This window comes from Lycorma delicatula, chromosome 1, assembly GCF_047948215.1.
Source record: "Lycorma delicatula isolate Av1 chromosome 1, ASM4794821v1, whole genome shotgun sequence".
Taxonomy (NCBI): Eukaryota; Metazoa; Arthropoda; class Insecta; order Hemiptera; family Fulgoridae; genus Lycorma; species Lycorma delicatula.
In genome coordinates, this window is record NC_134455.1 from 90,331,897 (window position 1) to 90,355,991 (window position 24,095).

At 36.0% G+C, this 24,095-nt stretch overlaps 1 protein-coding gene across 1 annotated transcript; it reads left to right on the plus strand.

Moving 5' to 3' along the window:
* Positions 1-22,085: 22,085 nt before the first annotated feature.
* On the plus strand, positions 22,086-22,601 carry LOC142317563 (uncharacterized). Its single transcript, XM_075354121.1, has one exon. The coding sequence runs from the start codon at positions 22,086-22,088 to the stop codon at positions 22,599-22,601; it is 516 nt and encodes a 171-aa protein (XP_075210236.1).
* The last annotated feature ends 1,494 nt before the right edge of the window (positions 22,602-24,095 follow it).

Consider the following 24,095-nt stretch of genomic DNA (forward strand, 5'->3'; position numbering starts at 1 on the left):
TATTACAAGGAAGCATTGTGTCAGAGTCTTCTTTGTTCTTCAGAAGGCTTTCGATATGACCTGGCGTCATGGTATAATGCTCCAGATACATGAATTCGTTGCAAATTGCCAATCTTATTGAGCAACTATATGAATGACCGTACTTTCCAAGTACGTGTCAACAACGAATATTCACCTGTAAAAATCTTGGAAAATGGCATACCACAAGGTTCACCGTTGAGTGGTACCTTGTTTATGATCGCCATTAACAAAGAGATTTAGCCTTAGCCATTCAAGTAGAAATCAGCAAAAGCATCTATGTTGATGATTTGGCAATTGTGTGTGCCTGAAACAAGACTGCTATGGTGAAATACAAATTGCAACGGGCGATCGACGCCTTAAACGAAGTTGCGAGGAATAATGGATTCCAATTTTCACCACAAAAAATGTGCTATGTACACTTCTGTAGGAAGAGAATTGCTCATCAAAGTCCTACGTTGACAATCAGCAATGATCCAATACAATATAAAGACAACGTAAGATTTTTAGGACTAGTATTGGATAAATCCCTTACACGGGGATTACACATACAGGACTTGAGTGATAGATGCAAAAAAGCCCTAAACATTATAAAATGTTTATCTAACTTAAATTGGGGCTCAGAAAAAGAGACATTATTGAGATTGTATAAAGCAATGGTTCAATGTAAACTAGACTACGGATGTATCGTATATTCATCCGCTAGAAAGTCGCACTTAAGAAAGTTTGACGTAGTTCATAATAGCGGAATAAGATACGCAACAGGTGCTTTCCGCACAAGTCCGGCGGCTAGTCTGATGTCTGAAGCCGGAATACTGCCACTATATTATAGAAGAGAGATCCTTTTGCTAAGATACGCAGCAAATATATGGACTTTTCCTTCCCATATAAATAACAGACTTTTCAACAAACATCCTATGGCTGCATTATACGATTGTCGTGCTACCTATTCCAGACCAGCCGGAATTAGGTACCACGAATTAAAAAGGAAATACGAAATTGCTATTCCAGAGACACTAGCAATTTCTACTAGAGAAATACCGCCATCGCTTTTGCCAGCGGTAAATACAAGGTTGGATCTCTCTCAGGGAGAAATAAAAAAGAAGCCAGCAGTTATCATCCAACAGGAATTTTTGGCAACCGTCAGTAGTTACGAAGAACATATTAGAATATTTACTGACGGTTCTAAAACCGAACATGGTGTTAGATGCTCCATATATGTAAATGGAGAAGCCCATTGTTGGAAACTGCCAGATATGGCCAGTGTCTACACGGCAGGACTTACTGCCATTCAGCAAGCTCTTCGCTACACTGAACACTATTGCGAAGAGAGAGTGCTAATATGTTCCGATTCATTAAGTGCACTCGTTGCAATTCGGAACAAGAACATTAAGGATGTCCTAATTGCAAACATCCTGTCCATTTTATACGTACTAAAACAACGAGGACAGCGATGCGTATTTGTATGGACTCCGGGGCATGCTGGTATTACAGGTAATGAAAGCGCAGACGATGCTGCCAGAAACGCAACAGTCTGCGATAATTTGATTGCATTTCCTGTAAGAGTGGCAGATGTTATAAACCGTCTAACTAACTTAGTAAGAAACAAATGGAGTACTGATTAGAGGAGTTTAAATACCAGATTAAACTCGGTGAAAACTTCTCCATATAAATGGAAAAGCGACTTAAGTTGACTCGCCGTGAACACGTAGCTGTGACCAGACTTAGAATCGGTCACACGCGATTAACAAATTCAAATTCGTTAACCGGCGAAGAGAGACCAATGTGCGGTGTTTGTAATAAAACACTGACAACACAGTCAAGCATCTAATAGAAGAGTGTACCATATATGAGGACCTCAGAAAGAGGTTCCGTCTTAGAAATGATATTAATGCTGATCTGGATAATGGAAATGAAGAAAAGATAGTTGCATTTTTACACGCCAGTGGACTTCTTAGAAGTCTGTAAAAGTGAAAAATTTAAAGCTGTGATAAAGTGTCTCTAACAGGTAGTTTCATTTATTTATATATGGGTCTCGAAGCGTGGCACGTATAGTGACGGGAGGTAGCCCTCTTGCCTAGGCCACCCTGACTCGTCTGCATTTAAGAGCAGTGAGTCGAGGTGTGTCCGATGATGGCATGGGGGACCCTGAAGGGTGGACTGAGGGCCCGAGGCTATGGGTAAGCGCAGTGGATGCCTGTAGCCTGTTTATAAGGAGTCAACTGCCACGGCATCCTGGCGCGACTAATATACTGCTTCACGGCGGTTCTTGTCGCCCCGAAGGTGCTAAATTAACAACTAAACGAGACGGGTATAAGAAAATAAATGGAATGGTATGGTATTGTTTTTATAATTTTACTTTTTTCTTCTTTGAGGATTTTATCTCAAATTTTAATTTTTGGGGCCCTTTACACACCATAAGTGTTGTTTTGATTTTGTTTTTGTGGTGTTTTAATGTGTCTGTGTAGTTTGTCTTTTTTAAAAAAATGTAAGGGCCCTTTACACCCTTACATATGACGATCCTGATGGTGATACTAATTTCCTTTAAGAATGTGACGTGGGCTAATGACCTTAGTAGTCGATGCCCGTAAAAATTAAAAATAATAAAATAAAAATAATAATAATAATATTAAGTTTATTTATTTATTTTTTCTATTTTATAAATTTGTTTTCATAAATTATACAATTTTGGGTCCGATAAGACATAAGTATTATCAGCACCTTCGCATATTAACGTACAAGTACTCTACAACACAAAAAAATAAAATGAAAGATGTACTTATATCCTTAGATAATGCTTAAAATTGGTTGGTTGGAATTCGGGTATTTAAAGTTCTCTTACCACATAAATTAAAATAATTTGGTACCATGTACACTCTCTTGTGTCACAAATAAAGGGGTACATAACGTTTTACTGGGTTTATATGATTATACTGAAAAATTAATTAAGTTAGAAAAAATGGAAACCTAGAGGGATCAACGTATTATAATGCTTATAAATATTTAAATTTGGGTCGTTTGACAAACCTAGAGGGATCAACGTTTTATAATGCTTATAAATATTTAAATTTGGGTCGTTTGACAAACCTAGAGGGATCAACGTATTATAATGCTTATAAAGATTTAAATTTTGGTCGTTTGACAAAATACCTGAAACTACTTTAAGCGCAGTTTTTTGAAGTTTTAGTTGTAATATTTAAATAAAAGTTAGCTACCAACTCCATACCTCCACACCAAATCTTATTACAAATTTCATTAGGGCTTTATACATTAGTTTAAGAGTTTTAATTCTAAGGACATTTTTCAGGTAACAAAATTTATTTGACAAGATCTAATTTTACAATAAGTTTTTTAAGTGATTAATAATAACAGTAATAATGCTCTGGATAAAATCAAATCCCACGTCTGCGCAGTACAATCTATGTACAGGTCCGTGGCTGGCAATGACATGGTACTTCGTTAATTTCACTTAGGCCGGCCAAGAAGTCAATGGTATTACTCAGAAGCTCCTTGTGGAGTACGTGTAATAGGTTTTAATTGGTTTTTTGGTAATTTCACTGGATTTGGACATAGTAATATATCGAGGTAAGGATAATGGACTGACGTACAAATTGTTATGAGTTTTGAACATGGACTACAAAAGTTATTAGAGTTTTTTATATTAGACATAATCTGGTGTTAAGTGAAAAGTTTTACAGTTCTTTTGGATATTTTGGTGAGCTGTTGAGGACCTAACAATAGTGTAATACCTACTAGGAGTCATTTTGGGTTATTTTAACTCAACAAAGTGTGTAAAAATCTATTTTGGATTAGTTTTTTAATAACTTTTAGGTTATACGTGGTACCAATATAGAAGGAAATTTTTCTAAGTTGTAAGACAAGCTGTGTTTTGTCTGCTACGTCACAGACTAAACTAGTAAACAACGACTTGTAAAATTTTTCATAGTTAGTATTCAGAGAGAAATTTTTCTAAGTGTTATAGGCACACTTTACACGGGCTTTTCCTTTTTCCTCCATATCTTCCATAGTTTTGACAATAGATCCAAAATTCCTTGACATCTTTATGAATCAAAAACTTCCCGACCTTTTGACCCCTCCCAATTTTAATCCCCCCCCAAACATTTTTGACCTAATATTTGAACAGATACATTTTACCTCAACCCAACAATTTTTTTTTTAGGGGCACTCCCCCGTATGGGGTATCGCTGAACGCGGAATTGTCCGCTGACCCCAAATCAAGGACATGAGACGTCGAGGCTCGTTACCTGTAGAAGATACAGCCTCTCAAGGGGCTGGAACATCGAGGGGAAGTACAGGAAGGAGAGAGATCCCGACAGAAGACGTAGAGGGAATGGATATTGGTGTTACAAGCCAGGACAAGACAAAATGGAAACAAATAGAAGGACGAGGGGCTAAAAGAGCAAGGGCCGGATCTTCAGAAGAAGAGGAGGCTCCCCTCACACTACAAGAGGTCACCTATAAATTAGGTAGTGCATTATTACAATTGAGACAATGGACCGGCAAAGCGAGCGTGACCGCTATCAAGGCACATGAAAGGGAACTGAGCGACATATACAGAGAATTCCAGAGACTGAGTGAAGAGACTCCTACCCAAGGCACACAGACAGAAGGTCAGTACAGAAATGAGATGTCTGACATTCTCGATGTCGATCTGTCTGATGAGCAGTTAATTGACAGACTGTCTTCATGATGGTCATCATGGGTGATCAACCGTCTAAGCCAAGTAAATGCTCCAAAAATAGGGGAGGACAGTTGTCATTTTGTTGACTTAAATGGACTGAGGCCTAGTACCCACTACGCTCGGGCTACACCAGATGCTATGGTTCTACAGGATTCAACAATTCTTGAGGACGGAAAAATAACAACGTGCGGTACCAAATACACGGTTATATTTGATTCCAGCAATGGGGAAAAGGCCATGGCAGCCCACGCAATAAGAAGAGTAGTGGGAAAATCAGAGTTAGCAGTCTTTGTGGTGCCCAACGGCCCTTCGGGTATTATAATTAAGAAAATTGTAATATACCTCATGAGAAAAGGGAAGACCCTACCGAGAATGGTTCTCCCCAATTTAAGTGAGCATGGAAGAGCGAGATCTAGATCTGCCTCGAATAGAAGAGGAACTACGCCGGTTACGGAGAGTAAGACTGTTGTAGTAACAGGTAACAGGCGCCGGGAAAAACATACGCGGATCTCTTAAAAACAGTGAAAGATAAAGTCAAGGCTGAGGAAGCAGGGGATATCTTATCCATCAGGAAAGGCCGAGACCAACAACTAGAGGTCAGAATTAGCGAATCACAGAAAGCAGGTGAGTTTTCCTCTCTGCTCAAAAATAGGGCTGAAGAACTTCAAGTTGAGATTAGAACCAAAGGCGACCGTAGAACAGTGGTGCATGTCATGGACCTGCTGTACGATACTACAGAAAGAGAAATCAAGGAGGCGATCGAAAAAGTACTTGGAGTTGGTGAAGGTTTTCAAATCACATCCATAAGAGAGGCATATGGCAATACAAAAAATGCCACTGTGGTCACTAACCAAAGAAACGCTACTAAGCTCATTACATCAAGGCTGAGGGTTGGCTGGGGGTGCTGTAGAGCATACATACGCACAGAAGTCGAGAAATGCTATCGTTGCTGGAATACAGGGCATGGCAGGAGAGAATGTAGAGGACCGGATCGTTCAGAATTATGTTTCAATTGCGGCAGACCGGGACACGTTATTAAAGATTGCAAAGAAGCAACGAGATGCCTTGACTGCGGATCTACGTCACATAGAACTGCTAATACAAGTTGTAACAAAAATCATGTGTAAGATATTTCTAATCAATAATAATAGGAGCAGGCTATCGGTGGATCTGTCGGTAGAGATGGCCACAAGAGGCAATTTCAATTTTCTGGTGGCCATGGAACCCAACGTGTACTCGGTGGCAAGGGGTCAATGGTTGCCCGACAGAAACGGGGACGTGGCCATTAGGAGAATCGTAGGCAACGTGGATCATAGTTTATACGATAGAGAAGATGGCATTGTAGCCATAGAAATAAATGATATAATAATTATAGGAATATATATCAGCCCGAATTGCGACATGGAATTTTTTCAGCAGAAATTACTTAGCTTACAACTTATGACACGCTCCTGTAAAAGAAAAGTCGTGTTGGGAGATTTTAACTGTAGAACTGCATTGGCTGGGGCCACCACCTCCAATGCTAGGGGAAGAGTTCTTGAGGAACTACTGGAGGCCACTGGGGCGTCCTGCATGAATGAAGGGACTGCCACGTACTGTGTGAGAGGACATGAATCGATCTTAGACTTAGTTTTAGTTGACGGCAGGTTGAATATTAATACAATTGATTTCGCAGTCCTCAATGAGGAAATCGGTAGCGACCATAAGGCCATTTCAATCACTATTGGAGATTACCCTACAGTAACAAGACAGATACACATCAACCACCGATTGACCGACTTCCAGATCCACTGCGTAATCAGAAACGCGGCAAATAAAATCATGAACTGCGCACAAATAGACCCGGTAATATTTCAAGATATCATCAAGGAAGAAATGGCCAAGACAACAATAGACACCTTCCGGTATACTGGTGGTCACCGGAAATACAAGACCAAAGGAAGATAATGCAACTGTGTAAAAGAATTGCACAACGTTTACGAGCAATGCCTAGAAACGGCATGATAGAGGAAGGCAATCTAGCTGTAGAAAACTACAGACAAGCCAGAAAGAAATTGAACTTTCTTATAAAGCAAGCGAAAAGAAGTAAATGGTTGGAACAGTGCCATGAACTTAATGCTGACCCCCTGGGGCAAGGCATTTAAAATCATCACTAAACGTCTGGGCAGGAATGTGCCGACGTTGAGTAATGAAACGTTGAGTAAAGAACATTATTCCCCAGAGCAGAAAATCCTAACACATCAGTGATTGGTTGCGAAGGCGGCAGGCTTACTCAGCAAGAGGTAAGGAGGCTATTGGCAAATTGAAGAATAAAAAAAGCCCAGGGGCTGATGGCATAACAGCTGCCATCATTAAAGGTCTTGCAAAAATAATACCCTGGAAAATGGTGGACATTGCCAGCTTTGGCCTACAAAACAGGTGATTTCCTGACTGCTGGAAGGCAGCCAGGACGGCCTTTCTCCCCAAGGCAGGACCAGCCAATGAAACAGGAGGTTATAGATCAATTACGCTAATTAAAAATATGGAGAAGGTCGTAGAAAGACTTATTGAAACCAGGCTTAGGAAAGAAATTGAGGAGAGGCAATGCTTACACCCAAAACAGTACGGGTTTAGGAGATGATGCTCTACTATAAGTGCAATTGAAAGAGTTAAAAACTGGGCTTTAACAACTAGAAGTAGATTCTGGAGAGTCAGGAGAATTCCCCTCATGATTATGCTCAATATAAAAAACGCTTTCGGCACAGTACCGTGGATAGCTATAATAGAGGCCCTACAAAATATGCATATAAGTGACTATCTGATTAATCAGATTAATCATTACCTCCATCTTAGTTTTATCGAAGTTAAAACGCTTGAAGGTAAAGCTATATATCAGGTGTTTGGAGGCGTTCCTCAGGGATCCGTGCTTGGAACTACCCTGTGGAACGTCTTCTATGACGGGATTTTTAGATTAAATTACCCGGAAGGGGTATCAGTGGTCGGCTATGCGGACGACATAGTGGTTCAAGTGGAAGATAGAAATGTAGATATCGTAGAGGACAAAGCCAATAGAGCACTATGTCCAATTGACGAGGGGCTGGAAAAAAATCAGTTGCAGAACCTTGGTGTTCTGCTAGACAAAAGCTTAAAATTCAGTAAACATGTCGATATGATTTGCAGCAGGGTTACCACCACCATTAAGGCCTTGAGGGGGCTTTTTCAAAATCATGGCACAACTAAGATGGAAATCAGGAGGCTGATAACGGCGGCCACCACATCGGCGTTATTGTATGCGGCCCCGGTATGGGGAAATGCAATAAACACACAGATAAATAAAACTAAACTAAAAAGTGTTCATAGACTCGCTCTGCTTAGGGTGGCTGCAGGCTACAGAACAGTGTCGTATGATGCTTGTGTATAATAACAGAAGTTCCCCTTATAGATATTCAAATTAGAGATAGGGCATTAAGAGCCACTTGACTTCCCAGAGGCGAGACCATAGAGCTAACACAGCAAGAGTGGCAGAGTGCGTGGGCGAACTCAAGAGTTGGGGATTGGACGAGAAAGCTAATCCCCAACATAAATACAAGGGTTGGTAAGAGACTGGGTGACGTGAACTTCTATAGCACGCAACTATTGACAGGCCATGGTTGCTTTGGTCAATATTTATTCAGAATTGGGAAGAGCGCCACCCCACTATGCGTTTATTGTCAGGAGATCGACAATGCAGAACACACCATCTTTGCATGTCCCAGATGGGCTGATAATAGAAGGGACATTTTAATTAATAGACTGACCCCTGACAATTTAATTAATTGGATGGTGTATAGTCAGAAAAATTGGGACTGGTTCAAGAAGTTCGCGGGGGATATTCTCTACATTAAAGAAGATGAAGACAGAAGACGGGGGTCGTAGTTAAAGTAGGGAAGGGAGAACAGTCCCTCCGTGGAGGGCCCGCATGCTGAGGTGTGCGGGTTCCTGAGAAGGGAGGGAACTTCTGGGGAACTGTGGGGTAAAGTTAAGACCGAGTCCCGGCCGGCGGTGTCGGCCCTGCGGGTGCCTTGGTGCTTAGTGGGGTCGGTGCCGCCGGTTTGAGGCATGTCAAAAGATAAATACCGAGACCCGGTTCCCTGCCGAGGGGCTGAGGGACAGCGTTGCCGGACCTTGGCCATGAGGTGGGGGATTAGAGGCATGGCAAATGAAAAATAAAAGATCTGAGACCGGGCAGGCTAACCTGCCGTGCCGGACGTGCTGCCGGTGGGTGGGGGACGCCTCCTTTGAGTATATGGACACTCTCCCCGACTGCGTATACTTAAATGGATATCCGGCCGGGTGAGAAGGGGAAAAAAAGAAAAAAAAAGGGTCCCGAGCTGTCCCAGCTGTCGCGGTTGTGATTTTCCGTTTCGCTGCTTGCAGCGAAGGCAAGACGCATGACCGTGTTCTGTTTTTATCGACGTTGGGCGGAGTGCTGACGGGGACTGCTTCTTATCTTTCTTCCCGGTCGTCAAAACCGAGTTGAGAATGAGCTTGCTCTGCCGAAGTCTTGTGACGCCCAACGTGAGACAGTCACTTTGGCCCTTAGGAGGATTATCTCATGGGTAAGGATATCGGAGCCCTTACTGCTACATGCGAGACCTGGGATGTCGGTGTAGCGGCTCAGGTAGTACTCCCGGCGCGGCACGGGTTTAATCTGTGGAAGGCGGCTGACTGAGGGAACCCAGGCAAGGTCAGTAATCCGGGGCACTCCAAACTGCCTCGCCGCCCGCACCTTGTGATATCTTTACTGGTGAATCTTTTTGTATAGAAGTTTCTACTTCCACACATTCTGTCGCAGAGGGTGCACAATAAAACTCTCTTCCAGAAGAGCTTTAGTCTTTGCAAGAGAAGCGTAGAGTTTACGAATGTAGAAAAGACCGTTTGAACCAATTTTCCATCGAAAGACAGCACAATGATACCAAAATGAAAAGAAGGAAAAGAAGGAAAAATGAAAGAAGGAGATTTTGGTAAGATTAGTCCATTCGTAAAAGCTAAACGCATCACGGAAGCTGCTGGAATACCGGTAAAGGAGGTTAGAAAGACGGCTATTGGATTGTTTTTTGAAATTGTCAACGATTTACAATTGTCACAGTTAATCAAGGCGAAGAAAACTGGAGTGTTCCACATTGAGGTTACGCCGCACGGTAAACTAAAAGCTCAGCAAGTCAGGGACTTGCTGAACTGCACCAAGGAAGAAATTATCGAAGAGCTACACGAACAAGAACCTTATTGCGTGATAACGATTAAATACACGACGAAATGAAGTTGAAAACTCCGCGTCACATATCCTGACCCTCAGCAAACTGAACTATCCGGAGAAAATAAAGGTTGGATTCCATGAGTTTGTTGTACGTCCGTTTATCCCCACTCCAGGTGCTTTGGATGTCAAAGATTTGAACATATAGCGGCACGTCGTACAAGAAAAAAGATCTGTGCTTGTGTTGACCCCCTGCATTCAGAGGATCCGTTATTAACGCTAATTTTTGAGCTCTTCTAATTTCAATTATGAAGAAGAGTAAAACGAAATTCAATAAAAAAGGAAGAACAAAAGAATTAATACGTAATTAATTTTTTTAACTTGTGGCATTAAAGAAGCAGAGATGTGATGTAATCTAATAGGAATAAATTATTAGTGCTTTATTTCAAAGTACGATTTTGTTATTTTTGAAACTTCTCTTACAATTAATTACTTTAGAAAATATTAAGTGAAGCGCAGTAAATTGTATAAAATTTAATTAAAATAAATGGTAAATGTGAAAGAGAAATTTTAAAACATTTATCATTCCAAATTCTTAAAATAATACCTAGTACAAACAAAGCTTAGCTCAATGTTGCAAATAACTTTTCAGCTGGTTGTACTGCATCCACCACATACAGTTGTACATTTTATTTAATTTTATATTCTTGCATTTCATGAAATGATATTATTGAAATTTTAATGTAACAGAAAAATTAAACTTCGCCTACCCGTAATTCTTTGTACATAGTATAAAAATTATCCTTTAGTAACCTGACACTAACCAAAGGATTTACTCTGTATCAATAATTTAGTGCTAGATATATTTTCAAATGAAATATGGAAACTACTCAATTTACACTGTGCACTTCCACGATCTATGTCACTGAACTAAATAGAACTTTTTTTAGAAAATTTCGCAACTTTGTGTCTGTCCTAGCAAATAACATAATTAGTCCAATTTTGCGTAGCGTCATTCGAAAATTTCACTAGTATTTCGCTACGGTGAAAATCGGTGACCGTTCTTCCCGAATTATTTAAACCATTCTATCCATTTATTAATGTTTGCCCTTTTAAGACACTCTTTACCATACCGTTTTAACACCATCCTGACCCCTACGGGGTCAGGAAACTCCATGTGGCAGTTTCAGTCGCCACACCACCCCCCCTCCGTACCAACCCATTATGAGCTTTACCAGAGGTCATCTTCAGAATCCCGGCAAAAGGCATCTCTCAGCCTGGTTCTTGCTTCAGTCAAGATGCCACCGATGAGAATACTTCGTGTGATATTCCCATCGGTGTACTATTAGGAAATGAACTCTTTAAAACAAAACACATCTATGTCGAGTCTTTAATAAGACTGAGTGACATGAAGGAACTGAAATTAATAACGCAACTACCTACCTGATAAGTTAGAAGTTGAGTTCAACACGCATCCATAACGTAACACAAAACAAGAAATAGATATAAATTTAAAAATAAAACCAAATAAACGAAACAATACAAAACATGCTCGCTCGTACTGAGCTTAATATAAAATGGAGTTGTGTTTGAAAATTTAGAGAAAATTGAACCCAAACAACTACCTATAACATCTCTTGGAGATATTGACCCCACACTTTTACCAAGAGATTGCTCCATATATGTATATCTATATATATATATATATATATATCTGTATAAAATTTCATCAAAATTGGTTTATCCAGTCAAAAATTATTAAGCTTTAAACACGCCAACATATACAACTACGAACATTACCCTACGTTTTTTGTCTTTTGGGGCCCCTGGATCATGAAACGTCAAGAAGTGTAAAAGATTTTTATTAAAATTACTATCAAAAAAATTACTATTGTATCTATATAACAACAATAGGAATAGCACATTCAGTATAAAAATACATTAATAAAAACAAAGCTTTCAATTGAAAAATTACATTTACGTTAATTTGAAGGATGAATTTGATGTGCTTTAACGAGTTTGTTATAATATCAGGCTCGAATTTACTTAAAAACAGCCGTAAGTCGCCACGTTCGGTAACACGCAGCCGATTTCTCTTTTTGGTTAGCAACGTTGATACAGTACTAAATCTAGTTTCAGATAAATACGACGATGGGAATGCTATCAGGAATCGTTGAACAATCGACCAAAATTTTCACGAAGAAAAACTTTCAAATTTAAAAAAATTTCTCCCACTGATTATTATTTTTTTTAATTTGATGATTTTTGAAATCTGAAGTATACTGTCAAGAAGTAGAGCATTCAAGCTTTAATTTTTTATTTTTATGTCTCTCTAAGCCTTTTGGTTGTAAAGTTACAACCATTTTTTCATACAATCATTTTTTGTCATAAAATATAGGTGTCCTAGTGTAACAGGTATGTTAGTTTGAAGTATCAGGAAAACAGCGCCCACAAGGGGGCGTTATCGCCCACATTGAGAATGAATGCTCTAGAGCTATGATAGCTTTAGATCTTATAAATACTGCGTAAGCTGCTATCATTACGCCTACTACGAGACAATGAGGTTATGTTGTGTACTACTGTCACCAAACTAAACTATAAACGCGTTAGTGGCAGTTACATTCAACTACCGTTTGTTCTAAATGTAATACAAATCATTGTAGGAGAATTATGTAAAGGTAGGAGGGAATGAGTCCTGTATAATAATATTTTTACTAGCCTGATTTGCATAAACAAACTAAGCTTAGCGAAATAAGATTTATTATAAAATTTGCAATATTTACTTGACAGCGTGCAAATTTACACCATTTAACGATATTGTCTTAACAAAATGAATAATAACAAACTAGGACCAAGGTCAAATCTTTTTTTGTTTTAAACAGTTTTTAATATATTAAAATATTTAAATTATTATTTTTAAAATGAGAATAACAAAACTTTTTATCTTAGAATAGATCGGTAGTATTTTTATACTCAGCACAAAGGCTGCAGTGAACGCAAGTTTTTGAAAATATCGACCTCGTTTCCATGTGTCCCGTTCGTTCCCTTCAGATCACAAAAATGCTGAATGTTTCCCCCTTTCCCCCTTTTTTACCATTCCCATTCCTCCTTCCCTTTCAATGGCTTGCGATAGATGGCCCTATTTCCTCTCTTCCCTCGTAGTCGTAAATCATGACACCTTAATCACATCTATTGATTCACGCCACCATGATGTACGCCCGATGTAACGCTAAATGTAAAACTGATCTATACTATATACCTACGACACTTTATTGAAATTTACAAGCATTTAAAATGTCAGAATGAATGTTATTACCTATTGTATTATAAATATGTCAAGCTATTTTCAAAACGAATTATTATTTATCTTCTGTTTTTTTCATCGTAGAGATAACTACATGAAGAGTATTTCATAAACAAAGCAAAATACTTTACCGTATTTATATAACTGTACATGTAAATATAATATCTCATTAGTGATGCATTAAAAGCTATTAACCTACTTTAACTAGCATCAATATAACTATGAATATTTCTAATTTGTGGAATTATTTATTATATTATTATTAAATTTTGAAATTATGCAATATTTAATGAGTAAAAATGTATATGGCGAACTATATATATTTTCCGATTAGTTTAAAGCATTGATTCTTAAACTTTTTCGCCCACCGCCCACATTGAAAATCAAAAATTTTCTAGGGCCACCAAAATTTTTAAACTTACCATGAGTTAAATATAATAATTACAATTGCTGTTGTTTTGTATGTCTCTCTACGATATATCTGAACCGAAATATTTCACATTAAAGAGAAAAGGCCACTTTTGTCTTTAATGCTGTATATTTCCCGATCTAAGCAACGTATTGATACAAATAAATATGGAAATTAAAGGGTTTGGATCTAGCTTTAATGACAAATTGTGAGGGTTTTTTCATTTTGTGCCGAGGTGTTGAAATCTTTAAAGACTGAGACTACAACATGTATCACCCGGTCTTAGCTTAACCATCTTGGGTTAAGCAGAGAGCGGATGAAATTTTGGGGGGCGCTTGAAAATTTTTGATTCTCAATGTGGGCGACGGGCGAAAAAGTTTGAGAATCGATGCTCTAGATGAAAGTGAGGACGATTATTTTGGTTTATTAAGCGATTAAACGAATTAACTTTCAAAATTATTCGCATCACTTTATTTTATAACTTCTGTATTCTACAAATTTGGCACCAATATCTTTATTACAGTTTTGAAAATATTCATGTTGTTTTTAAAAAAATCAACCCCTAATCTTAAAATTGAACTACATATTTTTTGTTATATTTCTTTATTTTTCTTCGGTTTAAATAGTTTTCAAAAAACTTTTGAAAGTTTTTTGAAAACTACCAAGACATTTCTACAACGTTTTTAATTATAGACCCTGGACCTAAAATACAGAAGGTTTATGGAAATTTTATTTTTTTTATTTTACCTTATTTTTTAAGGTGTTAAATTTAAAGAAAACATTATTTAAAAAAAAAATTGTTAAGATTAACCTGTTTACGAATATTTCAAGAAAAATGTTTTTTAAATTTATTCTCCACCTCTAAAAAATATTTATTCTGTTTTTCATTTTTTATTTTTGACTCTTTAATTCTTTTATGTTTTATTATTAATAGCCGGGAAAGTCATGCAATACTTTTCCAGCTTTTTTAATTGTTTTCTCTAGATTTGGGCGTTTTTGGACCAATGGTTTTCTAGTTATTGTACATTTTTCAAGTAATAACTAATTCAGTCCAGGAATGCTAATTAAAAAAAAAAAAAAAAAACAACAAAAACTGTTCTTGTAGTATTCTACAAGAACAGTTTTTGTTTGTTTTTGAAGTCCGTGTAGAAAATTGAATAAGAAAACTATGTTAAAACTAGAAATTATGAGGGAGGATGAATGATATTTGAAAGGAAAATTTTTCTTTCAGATTTTGAAAGAAAAGGATTTTATGCAGCAGTTTGTGTTAAGGCGACTTAACTGATTAGAAAAAATGTTGTAACACCTGTAAAAAAATTGATAAATTACAATGAACATCATTGCTAATAAAATGTTGCACAGGTTAATCATTGCTTAAATTAAGTAAAATTATAAAACAATCATTTCTATATCCCTCTCTGGCACGAATTGTGTAATAAAAGTTGTAATTTTACAAATTTAATTCAGCCACGACATAATAAAGTCTGTTTTTCATAATTTTTCCTTTTTATATTTAGCTTATCAAAAATGTACCAGTTTATTTAATTTTTTAAATTAACTATTCTTAACCGCTTTATCTGTTTGATTAAAATAACAAACTAGAAATCCATTAGTCTAAAAATACTCAAGGTGACTAGGACAATAAGAAATAATTATTACTGAGAAATTATTAGAGCACAATATTAGCATTTTTTTTGTGTATTTCATATAGTCTTAAACGTAAAGATTTCATTTTAAAGTAATAAAAAAATAGGTGTTGTACAGTATTCATTAAAAACCGTGTAAACGGGATTTCATTCAGTTTTTGAAAGAAATTTTCAATAATTATATGAAACTAATTTAAAATAAATACAACTGGAAACTAACGTAAAACTATCCTAAATTTTTATTATTATTATAAATCGAATTTTTAAGTTTCAAAGGAATCGAGAAAGATATAACTGTCTAATATCATCACCATAATTTAAAGAGTTACTTATTTTTCGAAACGTCTAGCAGCAATTAATTAATAATTACTAGCAATTAGATAAAAGAAGATATTAGGATTAATTTATCGAGTAGAAAAATTACAGGCAGTTTCAGTTATGTTTGTAGGAAAGTATACATTTACTATTAACTTCGGCAGAGTATATCAGATAGATATGCAATATGAAATATCATGTAACTTCAGAAGGTAATTTTTGTGTACTATTCGCGTATTCTTCAGAGTTGAACGTTGGGACTATCTAGGAAAGAAAGGCTGGATTTGCCTGAAATATAGTCGCTGGATTTCAAAAATTAATATATCTTTCACTTATTCAATCCCACAGTTACAGCTGGATCGGTGTCTTACACACGTTCCGTGTGTAACATGTGGCAAGTAATGGTTGCACGTGCGCAACAATTTGACAATGTTGCGCTTGGTTGATTGGTAGAAGTGGTTTATTGTTACGACTGCCGCAAATAACTATGAAGTGACTAGGTTCTTTTCCAGCAAAATCTAGTTTTTAAATAAGCTCTTAAAACACATCACCGTTTCTTAAAATAGATGTAGCATATTTTTTAACTTTACCTCAAAACGTAGAGGAATATTTTAAAATTACACCGTATTTACTTAAAATTCTTCCAGTTTTTCGATGAAATTTTGTCTTTTAAAAATGATAATTGTAGGATTTATTTTAATCATGATTTGTGATTATCAAGCTAGGTGATATATTATTTTTGACTGAGCTTGTTTAATAGAAATGTCTCAAAGACTTCCGAATGTTAAATGAAATAAAATAATAAATCTATAAATTTGTAATTAGTTTCTTAAATTAAATAGCAATTTACTTTCGCAAATAAGGAAAACCAGTATATTTATAAATACTATATGATTCTACCATCAAACCAGAATAAGGTTCACGAGATTTTTTCCTTTGTTTCATCGTAGTTTTAGATAATTTTTTTTGAAGGAATTGGGCCAAATAAGTTTTGCTTTTAAGCACAAGAATAGGTAAATTATGATTTTGCATAAAAAAAAATGTCAAATTATATTATTACCTGAAAGGTGAAATGAAATTGGATGGCTAGATAAAATTATATGAATAAAACAGACCTAAATAATCATAATTAATAAATACCATCATGATTAAAATTTTGACCTGGAGACAATAATCTCCTAAGATCAGAATTATGTTATCTATTAAGATTGAAAATATTAAATTATCAACCGATTCAGTTTTTTAGTGGAAAATCTCCCTAAGCGATATAATAGTGAAGCTGGAATGGAAAAAATTGTAGAGGCTAATTAGTTCGAACGAGTGAGACTTATTCATTGCAGTGCAGTTTTAAAAAAACAATTTGGTTTCGTTAGAGTGTTTTTTATAACATATGTATTTTTAAACTTTTAAAAAATATGACCAAAGGAAATATTATTAATCAGATATTTTTAAGAGGATTGAAGTTTGTTTTGTAGCCACTTAATATTGTAAAAAAATTTTGATTTAAAGTTATTCTTAAAAAAAAAACACTTCATGTATTGAATGAGTTCGTAAAATTAACACTTTTTACCATCAATCCGCTATGTTACAAACCAGATCTTAACGTAACGTTTAAAAAAGTTAGTATATATATATATATATATATATATCATGTAATTAGTATAAAATTTTTCTTTTTTAGTATGTAAAATTTTCTTATAAACCAAAAGGGTACAAGAAATAAACTTATACTTCTCCAAAAAAATTAAATTTGTTGTATATAATGGCCAATAATTACTATTATATATATATATATATATATATATATATATAAATAAAAATGTAAATGTTCATTTGTTCAGAATTTTAAATATCCAAAAGTTCTTTACCGATTGCTTTGAAATTTTAACACAACGTTGCATTCGAATTCGCGCGTGTGTTTATAGATTTATTATTTCTAATCTAAGATGTCACACGTGTGACAGGTAAAAACATGTTTGTTTTTAAAAACAGCACTATCTTTGGACGTAAAAGCAACACACACTATACTAAATATTTTACGATTCTATTTCAGTGTTTCCGATATGTGTGTCCGCTATAAACAAAAAAAACTACTCGGCCGATTTACGCGCGGAGAAAAGGAAGAAAGGGAAAAATCGGAAAAGGGAAATAGGGAAAAATCGCAACAGAGAAAAATCGAAAAAGGTAAAAGGAAAGATGGTAAAAAGAGAAAGGAGAAAATGGAAAAAAGAAAAAAAGGGGAGACATGGAATAGGAAATGGAAATGGGAAAGGAAAAAAGTAAAAGGGAAAGGAAAAAGAGGAAAGAGAAAGGAAGTCAGAAAAAATAAATTAGGTTAAATTTAGTGAAGTTCCGTAATGTTTATTTTGTTAATGTTTTATCAAACTTTCAATTGTGTTCTTTTAAGCTATATATATATATATATACTAACAGATCCCTCAATGCTCTCTCTCTCTCTCTCTCTCTCTCTCTCTCTCTCTCTATATATATATATATATATATATATATATATACATACAATCTTTTTCGATGACCCTTATATTCTTTGTACCTCAAATTATATTTAAATCGATTTCGTAGATAAGAAACCATATGTAAATCTCATAATGATAATAATGTTATAAACGAGTTTTCCTTGAAACACGTAAATTACATTCCAGACATCAAAAGTAATTTAAAAGTAGCATAAGAATTATTAAAGTCCAGCCAGTAATGTACTAGATAATAATGTCCAATAGTACAATTAAAACTGCAACATAAAAAGAAAAATAGTAACATAGGAACATATAACGTTAGAAATATAAATGATCATAAACATAAATACTTTAATTAGAGGCCTCGTCCTGAGTATCACTATTATGTTCTTAAGTACAATACATGTACCCGCTGTAATCGCCTTACATTTTCCAAATTATCTAACAGTTTAACAGCTAGTTAGTTTACGTGGTTGTTAAGTTTTATTTTATTCTTAGCTACAAATTTATTTTTATTGTTATTATTAAATAATTATTTATTGTATACATATTTTTACAAGCACAGGTTAATATATTATTAATCAACTATTATTTAAATTAAAAAAAAGAAAATAAAGTCGAAATCGAACCGATGTACCTTCCCCTTGTAAGATCAAAATATTTCATTAATTAAACTTTTATTAGGCTATAACTCTGGAACCAATGAAAATAAGTATCACTTATGATATATCGTTGAAAAGCTCTCAATAAGAGGTTTTTCTTAATTTTTCTTAACTGCAGTTAAGAAAAATTCCACAATTCAATTTTTTTTTGGATTTTGGTCTTTTTTAGACATTTTTGGTCAAGTCGATTCAAAAGAGCAATTAAAAGGGGAAAAAGGGAGGTGCATAACTAGATGTTACGATAGTCTTAAATCCAAAATTTCAACATCCTACGGCAAATTGTTTTTGAATTATGCGATATAAATACGTAAGCACATACGTACATACGTACAGGCATCACGCCGAAACTAGTCAAAATGGATTCAATATTTCCGTTGAAATCTGAAAACCGAAATTTTTCGCGATCACACTACTTCCTTTACTTGGTACAAGGAAATAAAAACATTACGCAAAATGACCAAAAGGGTGTTCTCATCGATAGACAACTACTGTAAGCACGATAAGCCATTATTATCAAATATTATTTGTATCTTCTATTATTTCCCAAAAATCCATTGTTGTTATATCGATAAATATAGTTCACGTATTTACACGGTTACAAATTACGGAAGTGTGTATGATGTAGGGTGGAGTTTGAAGCATATATATTAACTATTAATTTATGTAACTGTAGAAATGATACGTTACCGTTATAAGTAGAAAAACCTTTGCTTTTATTTCTTACATTTATGTATTATTAAAATAATATTAAAATGTAATTTCATATCATACCAGTCAGTAATGAAACAAAAAAAGGAAACAGTTAAATTAATATCTGAAGAAAAACGTATTTATCAACATTTCACAACACTTTTTAATGTAGATTTAAAATAAAATAAAACGGAACGTAAATTATTTTCTTAGTTATATGTTTTATGTGACACGAACTGTATGCAGTTGCATGCAATTTCATATCTTGACGTTTGAATTTAATAAGAAAAATGATTGTTTTAAAATTTGTGGCAGTTATTAAAGAAGTAAAAATTATATATATGTAAATGATTCATAATAGGTTTCTATTTTTCATTATAATCATCATTATCATTATTATTTTTTTTAATAGCCTAGTTTGAGGAAGAGATAAAAGTAATTCAACAATTATTTCAGTTAATGTGGATGAAAAACAAAAGTAGTAATATTCTTGATCTCAAATTATACAAAAATAATTAACAATGAATATGAGTGTACAGGTAATCTATTCCTTAAACTTTTAAATATACGGGATAATGTTACTTAAGATTCCATACGATTAATATTCACACACACACACACACACACACATATATATAAATACATTAATTGGATTTCAAGTGAGAGATCTTATCTTACATATTAAAAATATGGTGTATTTTGCAGAATTCTTCATATCAAATCAGTATATACGTTAATGTTATATGCAGTTACTCATATTAACGCCCCTCTGTTAATATCTCACAGACAAGTTACCACTTTTAAACGGAAAACCTTCTTTTTTTTTTGATAGGATTAAAAGCATTAATCAGAATAAACTACAAAATAATGAAATTTTATGAAATTACAACTTTATTAACATAAGAAAAAAAGATAAAATTACCCCACCGTGAAGTTAGGTTTAATTTATTGGAGATTAGGAATAACTTCTGAGACGGTACGAGGACTCCCAACCCCCCGGGTCAAAAAAAAAAAAATTGGAGAAAACACCGAGTCTCGGTGGATGAGGCGGTGTCCTAGGAACGGCATAGCCAGGCTCGGTTATCCCCACCTCTGAAGTTAGAGGCAGGAAAATTAAAATAAGAAGATCCAGAACCGGCTGGATGACCTGCCAAACCGTACCTACTGTCGGCAGGCGGGGAACCGTTAGAGTTTCAAGGACATGCCCCTGGACTCAGTCATGATTGACTGCAGATCAGGCCAGTGGCGTAGGAGGAAAAATGGAAAAAATAACAACAAAAAAAGGAGTAACTTCTGAAAGGTTGCGTTTAGAAGAAACTTACGTCTTCTTAAACTACGTCTTCTTAAAGATCAAGAAACAGATTCTTGAAATCAAGAAACAAAAACTTAATAAGCATCTAATGAAAACATACTCTATTTTCTCTTCTCTGGTCCGCTTTCGGGAGCGAGGTCAATGCCTAAACCCTCCCACGTCGCAGTTCCATCACAGAGTTCTCCAGTCAGTAAATATCTCAGCTACCAGGACTCGATGCCAAAAAGTTTGTCTTGGCAAATAAGCACTCAAACGGGCCCCTAGCTACCCGGGTTACTGTTCTATTTATACATCTATAACAGTATCAGATCCGCCAGCGATCCTCCGCAGGACTAAGAATCTAAGGAAGTCAGCAACTATGTTCTATTCCCTTTCCGTTTTCCAATTAACTTACAAATCAAAACCAGAATGGATCCTCGCAAGCTCTCTAGCTAATTTAGTAAGTTCAGTTACAACAATCTTGAAAAGCATCATTTCTAGAAAGAAACTGTGAAATATGCCGATTAGGTGAAATCCACCAAACTACGTGTATACTTCTAACATCAGGAAAAATACCATGCGTGTAAAGATTAATGGCAGGCAAATCAACTTGACCTGCCATAAATGGAAATCCTGGTTTTCTATTTCTTTTGTGGGCCAAAGGTAAGTTGGCCTACCTTCTTAGCATCTTAACGTAATTGGCGCTCAGTTGCAAGGATATTTGGGAGGTTCCAGATCTTCGGTGGTGTCCCACAGCGATCGGTTTTGGGACCCCTGTTGTGGAACATATTCTATAACGGGGTTTTTGGACTGAACTGTCCCGAAGGCGTCACAATTGTGGCTTATGCAGACGACATTGCCATTTTAGTCGAAGATAAAGAAATGGATTCTGTCGAGGATAAGGCCAACCTATCTCTACGATTGATTGATGAGTGGCTGAGAGAAAATGAGATGGAAGTGTCCCAGGCCAAGAGCAAATGTATCTTCCTCTTCACGGGTAGAAGATGGCTTCGAGGTGTGAATGTCATGATCCATGGAGAGGGTATAATAGAGGTTAACGGCACTAAGTATTTGGGTGTAGTACTTGACAAAAATCTTAAGTTTAGGGGACACATTGAGATGGTCTGTCAGCGCGTGGTGCCCACTATCAAGGCTATAAGGAGGCTGTTTGTTAATCATTCTGTACCGGGGTCCTCCAAAAGAAGACTTATCACATCAGCCATGATGTCATCTGTGCTTTACGCTGCACCGGTTTGGACGGAGGCTATTAATGTGCAATGCAATAAAATAAGAATGCGTAGTGTGCACCGGGTGGCGTTGCTGGGAGTTGTGGCCGGCTATCGTACGGTGTCGTACGACGCAATGTGTGTTCTGGCGTCAGTCTTGCCAATTGATCTTCAAGTACATGGAAGAAAATTGAGAACTGAGGGACGAAGTAGGGCCGAGGTAGAAGCTATGACCAGGTACATCTGGAAGAAAATGGGAGCTGGGTCAACTGTAGCGGCCTGGACTAAGAGATTAATTCATAATTTAGATGCATGGCTAGACCGTCAACATGGGGAAATGAATTTCTATATGACCCAGCTTATGTCGGGCTATGGCTGCTTCGGCTACTATCTGAAGCGAATAGGCAAGAGGGACACACCACAGTGTCAATACTGTGGCGAAGTGGATGACGCGGAACACACGTTGTTTCAATGCCAAAGATGGGAACGATACTGTCACTTTATGACAGTACACAACCTGGTAGTGGAAATTCGTGTTGATTGGTTGCTGATGGCCGAAGAAAATTGGGAACAATTCTCAAGGTATGCCGGTGAGATCTTAAGGATTAAGGAGGAGGAATCAAGAACAAGGGATCGAAAAACATATCGTTGATAGGGAAGGGCGGATAGCCTTGTCTCCGAGGGCTCGCATGCCTTGGTATGCGGGTTTCTGTAAGGTGGCGGGGACTCCTAGGGAGTCTTCCGCGATGGGTAAAATAAAAAGACCTAGACCCGGCCGGTGGGGTTGGTTCCTGGGGGTCTTGTGCCCTTGGTGCTGGCTCTGCCGGTTTGTGGCAGAAGGCATAAAGACCGAGACCCGGTTCCTGTCGGGGGGGTTGTGGAACGGCATAGCCGGGCTACATTCCCCCTGACGGGGAATAGAGGCAGGCAAAAAAAAGGAAAGATCCGGTACCGGGGTGGTCGACCTACCGTGCCGGTTGTAAATCCGGTGGGTGGGAAGGCCGCCTTAGAGTTTTAAGGACATGTCCCTGGGTCGAGTATACTTAACTGGATGTCCGGCCCAGGGATGTAGGGATAAAAAAAAAAGTTGCAAGGATATCAATGGGCTTAATACCAGAAATAACAAGGACCGCCTCTCGAGGGACAGTCCTACAAGCATCAATCACAGGTAATAATAGGAGACGCTGGGCTCTCAACAAAATATTCCTATAACATTTGAATCTCATTCGATGAGCCCAGATAGGTGCAGCATACAACATTATAGCTTCGCATACACTCTTATATAAAACACGCTTGGTTCTGAAATTAAGTTCCCAATCGTGACGAACTGCTCTTCGAATACCGAAGACGGCAGAACAATATTTCTACCTCATATCTAATAAATTGGTCTTCTGAGTTAAAAGATTTTTCTTTCATTTTAGATTTTGTCAGGGCTAAGAATATTCTTTGCTATTAAAACATTATTTTGTTTAATATTTCTTTTAAAAATGAAAAAAGTAACTTAAAAGACAGAGTTTTTTAAAGAAACTTAAATTTTATATTGAAAAAAAAAACAGTTACATGTAATAATTCTAATAATTCATGCTGTTAGCCGGTGTTTGAATAGTCACACGTGTTAAAGAATACAGTTTGAAAGCTAAACATGTATGATTCTTTAACAATGATATATGTAATCCTTTGTATAAATGATATTATAATTATTTGTAAGATATATATGAATTAAAAAAGAAATTAACAATTATTCTAATGCTTTAAAAAAATTTGTGCTGATTAATTTTGTACCACCGACATTAAAAAAATCACTGTTGAAATAATATAGAAACATTATCGTTGTTGCTGATCATGAATATCACAGGAAACTAAAGAAAAACCTATTAACAAACTTTTTCCAATTTGTACTGTTATCATCAGTCTATCTTAAGTTATTCCTCTCTAATTAAGGGAAATAAATTTTAATACGTCTTTTCTAACAATTTAGCCATTTATTTCTTACTCTAAAAGTGTACAATATGAATTATGGATAGATTAAATGACCAAAATAAAAACTAAAAAAAGCAAAACGGTAATTGATTAAGATATGTCAATAAATAAATTATAAATACTAATGTAAACCCATTTTGAGCTCGAAATACAGCATATTAATTTT

Excerpts from the sequence above, each read along its gene's own strand:
- LOC142317563 (XM_075354121.1), top strand. The coding sequence starts at position 22,086 with ATGTGTGTTCTGGCGTCAGTCTTGCCAATTGATCTTCAAGTACATGGA.